Below are 15,992 nucleotides of genomic sequence, written 5' to 3' on the forward strand. Positions count from 1 at the left end.
TCTTCAGGCCGCAAAGACTATGGGCCTTCAGTAAGAGTTTTAGCTGCTATGTATGCCTGCCGCAGCCTGTCCTCATGCTAAAAGCCAGAAGTTGCCATGTCCAGGTGCCATTTCCTGAATGTCAGCAGCCCTCTAGCATCTGCCCGCTTCTAATCATTACCTAGTATCTTTAAGTAATTGTTTTTTGTATTTTACCCAAAGTTTAGAGTTGTTATCTTCCCAAACATTGGTTTGGTTGGAGCTTATATAGCTATACTGGAAGCAGTGGGACCTTCTGATGTTTTTTTGAGAACACACACATGCCAGAAATTTTATATATGTGGCCCTTTTAAAGCCTCACAACAACTGTGTATAAACCAAATATTATTCTCACTTTATAAATGATGAAAGTAAGACTGTAAATATAGAACTTATACTTCTTCGAATTTTGTGCAGTTAGTTTCTGGTGGAGTCAACATTTATATCCAACTTCCTCAATCCAGAGTTCATGCTCTCTCTTCTCTTGTTGCTTTTATGTTCTTATATTTGAAAAAGAATACTCCAGATGTTTGCTAAAATTAATTTATTATTAGCAAGCATTCTCTCTGAATGTAAATGTAACATTAAAATTTAAGTCATGCACAATAGAGGAAGAAATAATCTGAAATTCTATATAGAAATGTCACAATACATCAAAGCCAAATTAATCTTTATTATTCAATCACTGTAATTCAAGTTTTCCAAACATGTAAAACTAGAAACAGTAGAGGATGCAATTAATCAGTTGGTGAAAGAAATACCAAGACAGAGAGAAATGAAAAACTAAACCTTTAGTATTAAAGTTATTTTAATGTTTAAACCTAGAAAACTACATCATCAATTGGTAGTCTTAATCCAAACACACTAATTCCAAAGCCACTTCTTTGGCTGGTAGAGCACTAAACAATTTAATAGAAGGAACAGTCAGACTTATTTTTGCTAAAGCAAACAACACAGATCCTTTAATGGGCCCCAAGTGGTGGTGATCGTCATTGACTGCATAATTACTCCTAAATGCCTCTGAATGAGCTGCCTGCATATTAACTCCCTTGGACACACCTGCAACAGCTGGATGTAGTTGGAGTTGACCACTAGTCAGTTTGATGAGGATGTATGTTAACTGCTGTGCTGAAGAGCTTTGGAGCTATTCCCCTCTGATTATTATAGTACTGCTAAAATTGTCCAGTACAGAAGACTCTGGGTGCAATTGAATAAAACTTTATCCTAGATATAAAGAATGAAGAGGTTCTCAGATATTAAAAAAAGTCTGTTCATACAGCACTTTCTGAAGGCCTCAGAAGGATTGCATCATATACTTTTACATTAGTTAAGTATATTTCCCCTCTGTTGAGTTCTTGAAATATATTATTCCAAAAGTATGTAATAACTCCAGCTTGGTACTGCATTTCTTTTCTGACTGTCTCACACTCTGTGCTAACCTCTGCTGTTACTAGGACCATATGGCAACGTAATTACCGTACTACATTTGTTTAATTCCAGACTATATTGGGCTCATATTAGAGAGGAGATAAGCCTTTTGTCCTTTGTATTTCTGGATCTAAACCCAGTCATGGAACTCAGTGTGTGTTCAGTAAATGTTCAGTGAAATAATAAATGAATAGAAATCAGTTTTTCAAAAATCTTAAGAAATTCCTGGTTGCTCCTATGGCAAGAATGCATTTACCATCACCCCAACACCACAAGTTTTGTGTTCCATAGGATCTTTCTATCACCCATAAAACTAAAAGCAAAAGTACTATGAATTTAGTGTTGGACTAAATAATGCTTGCCAGTTTAATTTGCATGCTCACTTGCTGCTGGGGTTGAAGGTTTCTATTTTTGCCCCTGAAGGGTGGCACATAAAGAAGAGGGCTTTAGAATCAGATAGAAGTAATTTTAAATGTCACTGCCACTATTGATTATTTAAGTAGCACATGAGGGCTACTTCACTTCTCTACATTTCAGTCAAATGGGGTCAGCACTGCCAGTTTTACAAGTTTCCCCTGAGGAGTAAATAAAATACCATATAGAATATGATTACTGCCATACTTGGCACACACTTAGCCCTGAACAAAAGCTACTTCTTATCTTTTCTACTTCTCTTACCTAACTTTGAATTTAAAGAATACTAACATATTTCAATTCTTTTTATCATCTTGATTCTGAAAATTATATTTTCTGTAAAAATATTTAAAATCTTAATATTATTACACCTTTATACAGTAAACAATTATAAGCATAATAGGCTGCTAAAATTGAATTTGTTTTTTTAAAAAGAACAAAAGATAACTCACTGGTTCTTGGCTTTTGGGAACCTATGGAACTTTTCATAAAATAACTATCAAAAGACTCATTTCCAGAGATGCTTGTTCTTGTACCTTCCTCTCCCTAATATTCTACTAAATGACTGAAAAAAACCTTTTAAAGTCTATAGAAGTGCTGCAAATTATTAAATTAGTAATATTAACACATTTCTGGAAGTGTAAAGCTAGGCTAATGTCAGAATCCTGCACTGACTATGGCAATTGTAGCGCTCTTATATCTGCCCGTAATCCTGCCTACTGGGCCAATTGTCAAGCTAGGGCTGGGTCTAGAGCTCACAGACCCCTCAATCCTGTTGTCCAGATTGGGTCACAAACCCTTCACATGCCAGGCTGGGTCCCCAGACCCCACAAACGTAGGTCTGTGAGCTCAGTAACCTTGGAAGCCATAGGTTAGAGAGCATAGCTGTGAGCAGCGGACACCCAAGGCAGACGCCAGCCAAGGTGGTGGCGCCGTGCATATGCGCTAACTTCAACCCCACACGTACAACCTGCTTACAAAGAATGCACTGCACCACCCCCAGCCAGGCCTAAAGTGAGGGGCCCTGATCAAACTGTTTTATTTTCCCAACAGGAAGATAAAAAGTGATGGGATTAAAATGGACAAAAATATCAAAGTGAATGCACTATAAAAGGCTGCCAGGGAATTAAGAGTCTTCCTAAAGGAGCCCCAGAGAAACTCTGAGCTAACAGAATAAGCATAGGAAAAGAAAACTTAAAATGCCAAGAAAACAAATATACATGGAAGCCATAGTTTGAACATGAAGGTTCTGAAGAGCTAGTGAAAGTAATGAACATGCTTTCTGAAACAATAAATGGAAACTTCGTACAAATAATTGAGGAGGGCGAAGAGGACTGACTAGTAATCTGAATTTGTATAAATTCTCTTTGGGATTATTCTGCTTACCAACTAATGAGTAATCATTTCCCTGGCTTGAAATTAGGGTGTGGCCCTGTGGGAAAATCAGAGGCTCTAGAGTCACCCTGGTTCTCACTAGCTATATGACTTCAGGGAACTTTTCTCTAAGCCATAGTTCCCTCATCAATAAAGTGGCGATAGAAAATTGAGCGCACACTCATCTTCATCCTACTTGATTTTTTAAACGTCTCGTTCAGGCCCAAACTGTGCCATAATCCCTTTTCTCAAAGGAGAAATGATCATTTACTCAAAATGATCTCACACTAAAAATTGAGTTCCTGTAGAACAGGTTTTTGATTAGTCCCTCAACATAGGCCCTTGAGCAAATTGCTTACTTCTCTTAATCTCCTTTATATCAATATTGTTCTCAGGAAGAAAACTTGTGCTACATGTTCCCAAAGGCAGAAATAGAACTGATAGTTAGAAAGGATAAAGAGTTTATTATTTTAAATAAAGGTAAAAAGTAAAAACATGCTAACAGGCAGAACTGGAAGACACTGAGTGACACAGGCTTCAGAGTAAGGAATGAGCTCTCTGTCATCAGGGGGCCACATCACTGGATGAAAAGAAAAGTAACTTGCTCTTTATAAAAGCCTGCACTTCTTCACACACTGTCTTTTATTGTCAACGTTACTAATAAAACCAGTTTATAACTTGTTGGAAAAGGAACAAATTGCCTTGTATTTTTTGATACTCTGTACAATGTAGGTAACAAAGCAGTTACTCAGTTAAAAAAAAAAAAAAAGTTGTTTTAATTACTTTTATAAGTGTGGGGAAAAACTTCCTTTCATCCACTGAAAGTTTGCTGAAAATGAAATGAAAAAAGGCAGATTAATGGGATGAAAAGGCATACAAAGTTTATTTAACATGCATAGGAGAATGGCAGGAGAATGATGACCCAGTAACTCAGTGAGGTCCAGAAGCTTATATACATACCCATCTTCATAGGGGAAAGGGAGAAAGGTTTGTAGGAGTAAATGGTTTTTAAAGGAAAAGAAAGAGCACAAAGAACAATGGCCTGGAACAAAATACTTCTGAGCGATGGGGGAGGGGGCAGGAAGGTGAAAGGCAAAACTTCAGTGTGAACAAAGGTTGTTTTATGCAGACAAAGCCTCCCAAGTAACCTGCTGGCGCTACCTTCAGGAGAATAGCTGAAAGTCTTGTCTGGGCATGGTGGCAACTCCTACTCTCTCTCTTCTCAGATGGTTAGTCTTTCCTTAATGTTTTTTAAGATTCCTCCGGAGGGGGCCTTAAGACAATTGCATTTCTTTTGGAAGGAAGCTTTCTTAGATAAGGAATTTCTAGAGAGTACTTCCTGAAAGAGGATCAGAGAAAAGGAAGCAGAGGAAGGTCAGAGAGAGACCTTGGTTCTGAGGCTTATTTTGGAGGCTTTTAGTTTTCTTTGATTCAAAGCAATCAGCATGCCAAAGCACCATATTTTGGGGTGTCATTTTCTGCACCCCAGTACATTGAAGATTGGATAGAACACAGAATAAAGAAATAAGCAATAAATTTCATAATAAGGCTATAACCTCTGGATCTAAAACTCAGCTCATCAAAAGACGGTCTGCAAACTACCAGTAGCAGCGCTTGTTAGAAATGCAGAATCTCATTGCCCAGCCTAGACTTGCTTACTCAGACTCTGCCCTGTAACAAGGCCCCCAGGTGATGTGGATGCACATGAACATGTTAGAAGCACTGCCCCAGAACCACATGTCAAGTGATCTGTAAAGGTGCTCTGTTTAGAAGTTTCTGTATTCATCAGCTCTGACAATTTCTTATGTATGTGCTGAGGGGATTGTAACTGTAGGCTACTTTCAACTTTTCCTTTTGTCTGTCGTTTCATTCGCCTAGGAACCTTAGTCAAGTGAAAAAAAATTCTTAGTGTGATTGAGCTTTATCCTTAGAAAAGCACTCTCATAGAAACGAAGAAAGATTGTCAAAATTACCCCTCAGGTTATTGCAGCAGGACTTGGACCTCAGATAGATATGTGTAGGTTTTTCTCACTGTGATACCAATAATATCAGACTGAGAGTCTGTTTCTAGATCCTGCAGACATCCACATTGTAGAGAGAGATCACTCCTGCTCCTCCTGAGCCTCAGGAGTCAACTGTGTTTCCCAAGGTCACCAAATTAGTAGTGCTGGAGCTAGCTTGAGTGGTTGGGGCTTCTGCCACCAAATTCATGGTTTAGGTTAAACCGTACTTTGTTACCTCTCATAAAATTTATAGATAAAAACCCAGTAATTTAGTATATGTTTATAAACTTTTACTGTGCCAGACCACATTACTGTTGCTAAATGTATAAAATGAAAATTGACGTGAGTTATACTTTCTGTCTGCTCTCCCTCCTCATCCTTCGATAAGCAGCTAAAAGGAAAGTGTCAGGACAGAGAAGTTTATGTAATAATTACGTAACACTTACTAAGTGCCTGTTGTTGGCTATGCGTTTTACATACCCTGTGTTTAATCTTCACTATTCTGCAAGAGATAGCTGATATTAACCCTATTTTATAGATGGGAAAACTGAGACTCAGAGATTAAGTGACAGAACTAAATTTGAGTATGGTGTGTTGGAACCCAAACTCACATCTTAAAACTTGTATTAATCTGTAAACTAAATAATTAGTTCTGATTAATTAATGATTTCTTGTATTTGTTCATTCAAAACACTGTTCCCACAACATGGCTGTTCGTTACAAAAACCTTTTTGGATTTTTTTCGTATCTGAGTTTCAAGACCAGAAACCATGGTCACTATGGTAAAAAGTGCAGTCAGAAGGAACCATTAAAATCTATCTATCCATTCATTTGCTTTTGAAACTTCCTATGCAGGTGTGTTAGCTTCCTGTTCTTCTGTTATACTCATTGTGAGCAGTGTGGCACCCTAGTCCTGCCAATTTGAATCTGTTTTTCAATTAAAAAAAATTAAATTCCCATTAATTATCATTATAAGTCTCATCTAACACACTCTTTCTGTTCTCATCCCCCTGTTATCAATCCAGCTGTTCAGCTTTCCCCTGAACCTCATTTGTAGCATTCAATAACTACTTTGCAGTAAGACAAGATTTTTATGTTAGCATTTCACTCTCCATCATGCCTTTCTCCCACCAGAGTATCACATCATCTACAGCAATATTAATACTATGCTACTTAATACTGTTCCCATGGAATTTCAGATGCTTAAAAAAACAATCTTTAAAGCATCTTCTATAGATAAGTATTCAGAACTACCTGATATATCGAATGACTTGTCTAAAATTGTCTAAGATAATAATATCTTAGTATGAGTCCATATACCCAGTGGGCACATAACCAACAATATTGATGGTTATGGGAACAAATTGTAAGCTGTTTAAACGTAGAAATTTATGCCTTTCAATTTGATGAAAGGCATAAATTTATATGTTTAAGAAGCATATTGAATTTTTTGTGGTCCATATAATATTTTGGATGGCAGTGATGTATTAGATAAGGAAGCAAGAAGCCTTTATTAGTTTAAATATACAATGATTAATTGAAATAGCACAAATGAGTTAGATGTTGTACTGTAACTGCAATCTATTCTTTAATCACACTGAAGATTTTTCTAGATATATACCAGAGATACAAAGATAGTAAGACATTACAGAAATTATAGTGTCTGTCAGTAGAGTTCAGAGTGATTGAAATTTATATAAATTCTTGATCTTTGTTGAGTCAGGAAGCATTGTAAACACTGAAATGTCTTCTCTTATTTTCATCTCACAGAAGTGTTATTGTGTATTTATCTCCATTTCACAATTGAGGAAACTGGCTTGGAAAGTTCAGCCTCTTGATTAGTTTGGATGTTAACTGGCAGGTAGAAAAGCTAGCAAGTACATCAGGAATTAAATTCAAATCTCATTTCAGTGCCCTTGCTCTTGACAAGTAGTTTTACTGTACTAATTTTTATGGCACAGGATGAAACAAACAAACAAACAAAAACTAATGATACTCATGAAAAGGGATAATATAGGTTTCCTAAGGGTGAAGTTTATTTCTGAGAAAAAAGTTGTTTTTCTTTTTATTGCTTCAGGTTTCTTGTATTAAGATTAGGTTCAACTGCTGATACCAAATATCCACTTTCAGTGGCTTAACCTAGTAGAAATTGTTTATCACCCTTCTCCCCCTCACTTAGAAGCCTATATAATAACCCCACACTGCCATGGGGATCCCTGCTCCCTCTAGCTTGGCTACCCTTTTCCTAGCCTGTCACTTTTGCCCTCCAGCTTACTGCTGTTACAACCATGTCCACGTCTCATGCAGGAAGAAGAGCTTTCCCATAAGTAAGTGCTAATGTCTCATTGGCCAGAACATGATCACAGGCTACGCATAGCTATGAGCAAGCTGCAAAATTGAAGGGGTTTTTTTTGTTTTTGTTTTTTTAAATACTTGGTATTTTAGAGCAGTTTTAGGTTTTTTATGGAAAGATTACAAAGATAATGCAGAAAATTTCTGTATACCCTGCATTCAGTTTCCCTAATTATTAAATCTTATGTTAGTATGGTTCATTTATTTCAATTAATGAACCAATATTGATACATTATTAACTATATTATTAATACCTCATTAACTAAAATCCATTTCACATTTCTTTAGTTTTTACTAAGTGTTCTTTTTTGTTCCAGGATCCCATCTAATATCCCATATCATATTTAGTCGTCATGTCTCCTTAGGCTCCTCTTGGCTGTGATAGTTTCTCAGGCTTGCTTGTTTTTAATTACCTGGGCAGTTTTGAGGAGTATTGATCAAGTTTTTTGTAGGATGTCCCTCAGTTGGGATTTGTCTGATATTTTTCTCATGATTAGCCTGGGGTTATGGGTTTGGAGATTGAAAACCCCAGGGTAAAATGCCATTTTGATCACATCAGGTCAAGTGTACATTCTTTCCACATGGCTTATAACTGTTTATGTTACTTTGCTAAACCTGGCTGAGGTAGTATTTGTCAGGTTTCTCCATTGTAAAGTTATTTTTTCCCTCTTTTCATACTGTACCTTTGAAAGGAAGGCATTATGGGCAGCCCATATTTAAGGAGTAGGGAATTATAATTCACCTCCTGGAGAGTGGAAAATCTACAAAAATTATTTGGAAGATTTGGCTCTGCTCCCCTATTTGTTTATTTATTCAATCAGTTACATCAGTTGGACTCATGGATATTTATTTTATACACTGGGTTACAATCCAAAACTATTTTGTTGCTCATATTGTTTCAGCTTTAGCCACTGGGAATTATTTCAGTTACCTTCTCTGTTCCTTTGACATACCCCGTAATTAGGGGCTTTTATTTATTGATTTATTTTTTTTAATGCATTTTTTTTTCTTTTTGGCACTGTAAGTTGTTCCAGACTCATCTTATATATTTCTTCCTCCAGTCTTAGAATTAGCCTTTTCTCTGGTGAGCTCTGGTTCCTTTTATTTGGGACTTGTATAAGAAATTAAGATCGGGTGCTAGTTTTGCTCGTTGCTACTGGAATGTCCCTGCTCTGGGCCCTCTCAGCTGACAGCGAGGACATATATGTTTGTGTATTAACCCATGTATATGCACATATCTATGCATATTTCTTTGTTTAACCACCTGTATCTATAGAAGACTAAATATGAGTTCATAATGATGTCTCTAATTCTAATCCATTACTGCATTGATTATTCTAGCCTCTTCTACTTGTTTGTCTAGAACCTTCACTCCAACATGAGAAACCTGGCTTCCGCCATCCATTTATTTCATTGTGGAGTTCTAATATACATGTATAGAGGTATCAGAATGTTAATCAGTACCCACACCCCTTCCTGTAGGAAATTACTTTATCAACTACAACAGTGCTTATAGACAGTTTTTTTTGTTTGTTTTTTGGGGTTTTTTTGCCTTTAGTCTTATAGGCTTCACTCATCTCATTCAGACTTTACTTTTCCCCCAACCCTTTTAGTAAAGTTGTTTTCATATGTTTTAATATATTTAAACTGTTTTTAAGGTAGAGGGATAGGGAGAGGTTGGCTAATGGATAAAAAAGTACAGCTAGAAAGGAAAAAACATATTCTTGTGGTGTACGGTAGTGCAGGACATCTATAAATATCAATAATTTATTGTTATGTTCTCAAATGTCTAGAAGAGAAGAGCTCAGATGTTCTCATCACAAAGAAATGATAGATGATGAAAATACTAATTTGATCATCACATATTGTATACACGTATTGAAATATAACGCTGTACCCCATAAATATGTACAATCAATGGGTGTCAATTAAAAATAATTAGCTCAGTTGGTTAGAGTATGATGCTGGAAACACCAAGGTATAGGGTTCTATCTCTCTTTGGGCCAGCTGCCTCCAAAATTGTTTTGTCACAAAGAAAAAATGTTTTGTCACATTTAGCATTTCCCCTATTTCCTAGATAATAAGGTTTTTTTGTTGGTTTTATTTATTTATTTATTTATTTAGTTTCCATATATTAAAGTTCACTCTTTGTGCTATAAAGTTCTGTGGGTTTTTATAGATGCTTTGTGTCATGTAGCATGAAGAATAGTTTCATCACCATAAAATATTCCTTATGCTGTACCTATTCAACTTTTCCTTCTCTCCTGAACCCTTGTCAATCACTGGGTTTTTTTTGTTTGTTTGTTTTTTACCACCATCTCTCTACTCTTATTCAGTATTTCATATAGTTGAAATCATAGAATATTTAGCCTTTTCAGACTGGCTTCTTTCACTTAGAAATATGCACTTAAAATTCATTCATATCTTTTCATAGATTCTTAGCTCATTTCTTTGTATTGCTGAATAATTTTCCGTTGTGTGGATGTACTCCAGTTTGCTTATTCTTTCATCTGTTGAAGGGCATCTTGGTTGTTATAGTGACTATGAGTAAAACTGCTATAAACATTTATGTACAGGTTTTTATGTGGACATAAGTTTTCAAATCAGTTGGGTAAATACCTAGTAATACAGTTGCTGGATTGTATGGTAAGACTATGTTTACCTCACCAACCACTGATATATTCATTTTTTTTTTTATTTTAGTCATTGTAATAGGTGTGAAGTGGTATCTCATTTTTGTTTTAATTTGGAATTCCCTAATGACAAATAATGTTGAGCATCTTTTCATTTCATTAATTAGTATCCATATATTTTCTTTGGTGAGCTGTCTGGATATCGGCCCATTGTTTAGTTGGGTTTTTTGTTTTTTTATTGTTGAGTCTTAAAAGTTCTTTGTGTGTTTTGCAAATATTTTCTCTCATTATGTCTTGTCTCTTTATTGCTTAATAGTGTCCTCTCAGAGCAGAAGTGTATGATTTTAATAAAGTTCAACTTAATTTTTCTTTCATGGACTATGTTTTTGATATTGTATCTAAATACTCATCACCAAACCAATGTCACATAGATTTTCTCTTGTGCTTTCTTCTATGAGTTTCATATTTGTACTTGGATCTAAAATTCGTTTGAGTTAATTTTTGTGAAAGATGTAAGGTCTGTGTCTAGGTTATTTTTACTTTCTTATTTTTTGCTTGTGACTGCCCAATTTTTCCTGCACTATTTGTTGAAAAGATTATCATTTCTCCTTTGAATTGACTTTACTCTTTGTCAGTGATCCATTGACTGTATGTCTATGGGTTGATTTCTTGGCTCTCTAATTTGTTCTATTGATTTGTGTCTGTTCTTTCACCAATCCCATGCTGTCTTCATTACTATAGCTTTATAATAAGTCTTCAAATTAGATATTGTGAGTCTTCTGACATTGTTTTTCTTCTTCAGTAACGTGCTGTCTGTTGGGTCTTTTTTCTTTCCATGTATACTTTTGAATATATTTGTTAATATCTAAAAAAAGTAGCTTGCTGAGATTTTGACTGGGATTGCATTGAGTCCATGGATCAAATTGGGAAGAATTGGCATCTTAACAATACTGAGTCTTACAACCATGAACATGGTATGTTTCTCCTTTGGTCTCTTTCATCAGAGTTTTGTAGTTTTCTACAGAGATTCTGTATTTATTTAGTTAGATTTGTACCCAAACATTTCATTTCTTTTGTTGCTTCAGTAAATGTTTTTGTGTTTTTTTTAAATTTCAAATTCCAATTGTTTATTGCTGGTATATAGGAAAGCATTTGACTTATTAATCTTGTATTCTAAAGCCTCGTTTTGCATGCTTATTAGTTCTAAGAGTGTCGTGTTTTGTTTTGTTTTTTCTTTTTTTTTCTTCTTTTTTCTTTTTGGTGGATTCTTTGGGATTTTCTACATAGACAATGATGTCACCTGTGAACAAAGAAACTTTTATTTCGACCTTCAGAATTGGTGTAAGTTTTATTCACTTTTTTTGTATTATTGAAGTAGGTAGGACTTCCAGTACAGTGTTGAATAGGAGTATTGAAAGGAGTAGCTGTTCTTGCCTTGTTTTCAGTCTTAAGGGGAAAAGATTCAGTTTCTTACTATTAAATAAGATATTACTGGTAGGTTTGTTATAGATGTTTTTTTCCTCCACTTAAAGAAATCTTCTATTCTTAGTTCACTGAAAGTTATTATGAATGGGTGTTGCAATTTGCCTAATGCTTTTTCTCCTCTCTATATATGGTCATAGGATTTTTCTGCTTTAGCCTTGTTGATGTGGTGTATAACATTGATTTTCTAATATTGAACCAACCTTACATACCTGGAATAAATACCACTTGATTGTGGTGTAATATTCTGTTAACACATAATTGGATTCAATTTGCTAGTATTTTTGAGGATTTTTGCATCTGTGTTCATGAAATATATTGATTTGTAGTTTGCCATTTCATAATATCTTTATCCACTTTGGTTATTAGGAGGCTTCATTCTCGTTCCTTCTTGGACCCTATGTCTCAACATGGGGAAGTTAGAGAACATCTGGGTTGGCCCCAAGGCCCGTACCCCCCACCCCTGTCCTGGATAGTTGTAGCCCCCAGAGGGGGACTTAGATAAGAATTTTGGGAGGTACCTGCTATGACAGGTCCCCACCAGGGCTCAAGGCCAGGCTGAGGCCAGTTATCTCTGACTAGTAATGTAGAAATAATTCTTAGGAGGCAGTTCCAATGTCCATCCTCATAGAATGAACTAGAAAGTGCTCCCTCTGATTTTATTTTCTGGAAGAGATTCTAGAGAACTGGTATCATTTCTTCCTTTAACATTTGATAGAATTAAGTGAAAACCATTTGGACCTGGTGCTTTCTTTTTTGGAAGGTTCTTAATTATTGATTAAATATTTTTAATAGGTGTAAGCCTATTCAGATTATCCTTATGTGAGTTTTAGTTGTTTGTAAGTTTCCGTGAATTAGTCCAGTTCATCTAAGTTAAGAAACTTGTGGGCCTGGAGTTGTTCATAGTATTCCTTCATTATTTTTTAATGTCTCTGAGACCAGTAGTGATGAAATCCTCTTCATTTCCAATATTGGATTTTGTTGGGTTTTTTTTTTTCCGTTGTTCAGTCTGTCTAGAGATTTATCAATTTTATTGATGTTTTCAAGAATCAACTTTTGGTTTTGTTAATTTTCTCTGTTGTTTTGGAAAATAAGCATTTCACGATGTATTGCTTCCAAACACACCGAAGAAGGAGAAAATTGATCTGTAGGCAACCAGCATTATCAGCTGTAGTTCTTCTTTGGAGGACCTTGTCCAGGTAAGGTGAATCAGGCTGTGTCTTTATTCTCTGGTGTAGCCACACTTTTCTGTCCTCATTTTTTCAAACAGGATTTGCACATTTTCTCAGGTTTTTGCTTATGCTGATCCATTCTTGATGTAGCCACCTCCTTCCTTCCTCTGTGACTAAGTCTCACGTTTTACATTAGAAATGCATGAATATGTTGAATTTAACTTCAGAAAATGTCTGTTTATTTAACCTAAGAATGCTACTTTATATTATTATGTAGTTGATACATTGAGAAAATATATTTTATTCTCTCTCTTATGGAATGGTGGCATATGTTTGGCACCTGGCTTTGCTGTTTGTGTGTGTTCTTGGCCAGTTTTAAAGTTTCTTTAAGCCTTGGTTTCCTTGTCTATAGATAAACAAGATAAAGCCCACTTCACAGTGTTGGTATGAAGTTTGGGTGTGATCCTGGCATGGCATCATACGGAAGTCTTCAGTGGGTGCATTCTCTCCAGATCAGAGCCTCCTACTCTGTTTCCTACTAGCCAGAAATTGAGTCTGGACACCATATTTATTGTTGCTAGATTAACTGCCTAAATGACTTGACCTTCGTTTCGTAGATACCTGTTTCTCGTTTGCTTTAGTTCTTACTTTGCAAGTGGTTTTCTTATTCCTTTTTACAGAATTATGGAACAGTGATTTTTCTGAGATACAGATATATATAAATGATGGAATGTTTAGAGAATATGACAAACATTGCTAATTTGACTCTCTTGCTTGCAGGGGAAGGGGAGGAGTCACAGCCCGGCCAGTTGCAGTTGGTGTACCACGAGGGACGCCAACTCCCAGGGGAGTCCTTTCCACCCGAGGGCCAGTGAGTCGGGGAAGAGGACTACTCACTCCCAGAGCAAGAGGAGCCCCCCCAACTGGGTACAGACCTCCACCACCACCCCCAACACAGGAGACCTATGGAGAATATGTAAGTGCAAGTGCCAAACAGGAGCTTGGTTGGTCAGATTGACCCAATCCAGACATAGTTCTGGATGTTGTAAACAAGTACCTCTCTCACCTTGTTTTAGTTCGTGAATATTCTACCTTAGTTCAGCAAACATGTAGTGAATGCTGAATTAGTACTTGATACTAGAGGTACAAAAATGACATGACCTCTTTCATCAAATTGCTTAAATCTAAGGTATGGAAGAAGAATTTGAGTGGTGAGGAGGTATAAGATTGCAGTCAAGAAGACAGTTATTAAGCTCTGATAGTAGTTTAACATAGTATTCTTTCATATTCCACTCCAGATTGCTTTTTAGTAATGCAATCATTTAGAAAATAATTGCCTGTATATACCAAGACAGTTTTATCCTTAAGTGTTTCTTTTTAAAGCTATGCTACTAAGTAAAGATTCTTAGTGGAAATTCTTTTCAGTGAAGAAAACAAAAGTTTCCTATATTTTAATTGATGCAAATCATTTTTTCATTTACCATTTGATAATTCTTTGATATGATTCATGGACTTACTTAACATAAAAGAAAGAAGTATAACTGTGAAAATTGGGGAGTGGGGGAGATTCTTTAGAAATACAACGCCCCTAGGATTCTTACTATAGTGTTCTAGTTTACCATAAATGAAGAAAATAAGCAGCAGTTAGATGATTCATATAAGTCATGAAAGTGTTAAAGTAAGACTATATGAACTGTAGTCAGTGAAGGGGAGTAGTGTTGGGGATAAAATTAACAACCAATAGATGTTCATGTTTTACTTTAATGGACATCTCTTACTGGGTGCTTAGCACCTCTCTGCAGTTTCTAGAAGGCTGCAGTAATCCCCTGGGCCACTGACAACCTCTTCAGCTTCATCTGCATCCACTGGAAAGATCAGTATGTCTTGAGTATAATGAACATTTTGTAATTACCTGAACATGCTCTCATGCTTCCAGACCTTTGCTGACACCACCTGCTCAGTCTAGAATGATCTTCTCACATTTCATCTATCTCCTATTTGTCTCTCTAGACTTAGGTCAGCTAGGGAAATTCAGGGGAGGTAATAGCTGACATATGGAGCATTATTACAGTTGTTACATGTCTCTCTCCCACCTTGTCTGTGAACTTCTGGAAGGGTAAGAATGGATAGCTTTTATCTCTTTACACTTGACAGAGAGTGCATACCAGGAGATCAGTGAATTAATTATATTTAACAAATAAATCTCTTAATAAACAGTTTCACCATTTTTTTATTTGGTTGGGGAAGGACACAGCCCCTCTTTTTTTATTCCTTACTGTTAGACGTTTTTCTATCTCCTGATATTCTTAGCAAACTGACAATAATAATCATGCCTCAAGATCTTCCACAAATGCTGAATCTCCTGAAAGTAGCAGGGACTATAAAGAAGAGGAATTGTTGTTAAATTCCTGTTTGGTAGGCCCATGTCTTATTTCCACCTCTGCTTACCTTGATTTGGCTTAGGTTTAGATTTAACGTAGATGTTGCTGGATCTTGTACTGAAAATTGTCAAGCAGTGGCTGTGGGAAACTTGGATCTTAGGCCCCATTTTACCATAAACTTGGTATGAGTCAAAGTATTTAACTTTTTTGCCTTCACCATTCATGTATTTCAGAAAGAGCTATTGCCTTTTTTACATGTGTTAATTTTTTTTCCCACTCAACAAAGATTGATTGAATTCCTGCCATGTGAACCAGACACACATGTTCTCTGTCTCAGCAAGTATGCAAGTCTACAAATAAATTGAATGAGTAAAAATAAAAATTTCTTGAAAGGGTAAAGTTCTGGAGAGGAAAAGCAAAAGCAAGAGAAATACAAAACGCTTGGTTTTGGTACTTGTAGCTCTGGTTTTTATTGATAAATTATGGGAAAAGCATTAAAATAATTGAATTGAGAAGTATTCTGTTGAGTTTACTCTCTCTTCCATCCACTACCATGGATAATAGGATATTCGCCCTGTAGAATACTACCTATGTTTTTTTCAAAGCAAAGGTTTTAGAGTTCTGAAGAAGAAAGGCAACCTGTATGGTTTGAGTCCCACACTCACTCACGCCTGGCACTCTTCCTGGCAGTGATTTGTTGCTGCAGCTGCTGTTTCAACATAGGGCCACTACTTT

The 15,992-nt window shown here is 36.1% G+C and overlaps 1 protein-coding gene across 3 annotated transcripts in view; it reads left to right on the plus strand.

The window, feature by feature from the left end:
- KHDRBS3 (KH RNA binding domain containing, signal transduction associated 3) overlaps positions 1–15,992 on the plus strand; it is a 215,032-nt gene that overhangs the window by 110,676 nt on the left and 88,364 nt on the right. For all 3 annotated transcript variants that reach the window (XR_010021789.1, XR_010021790.1, XM_063079793.1), the window contains exon 6: positions 13,657–13,852. Coding sequence is in view for 1 of the 3 variants with exons in the window: in XM_063079793.1 (XP_062935863.1) it covers positions 13,657–13,852 (196 nt within the window). In the remaining 2 variants the exon portion in view is untranslated. The remainder of the gene's footprint in view (positions 1–13,656; positions 13,853–15,992) is intronic.

This window comes from Cynocephalus volans, chromosome 15 (genome assembly GCF_027409185.1).
Source record: "Cynocephalus volans isolate mCynVol1 chromosome 15, mCynVol1.pri, whole genome shotgun sequence".
In the NCBI taxonomy this organism is placed as follows: Eukaryota; Metazoa; Chordata; class Mammalia; order Dermoptera; family Cynocephalidae; genus Cynocephalus; species Cynocephalus volans.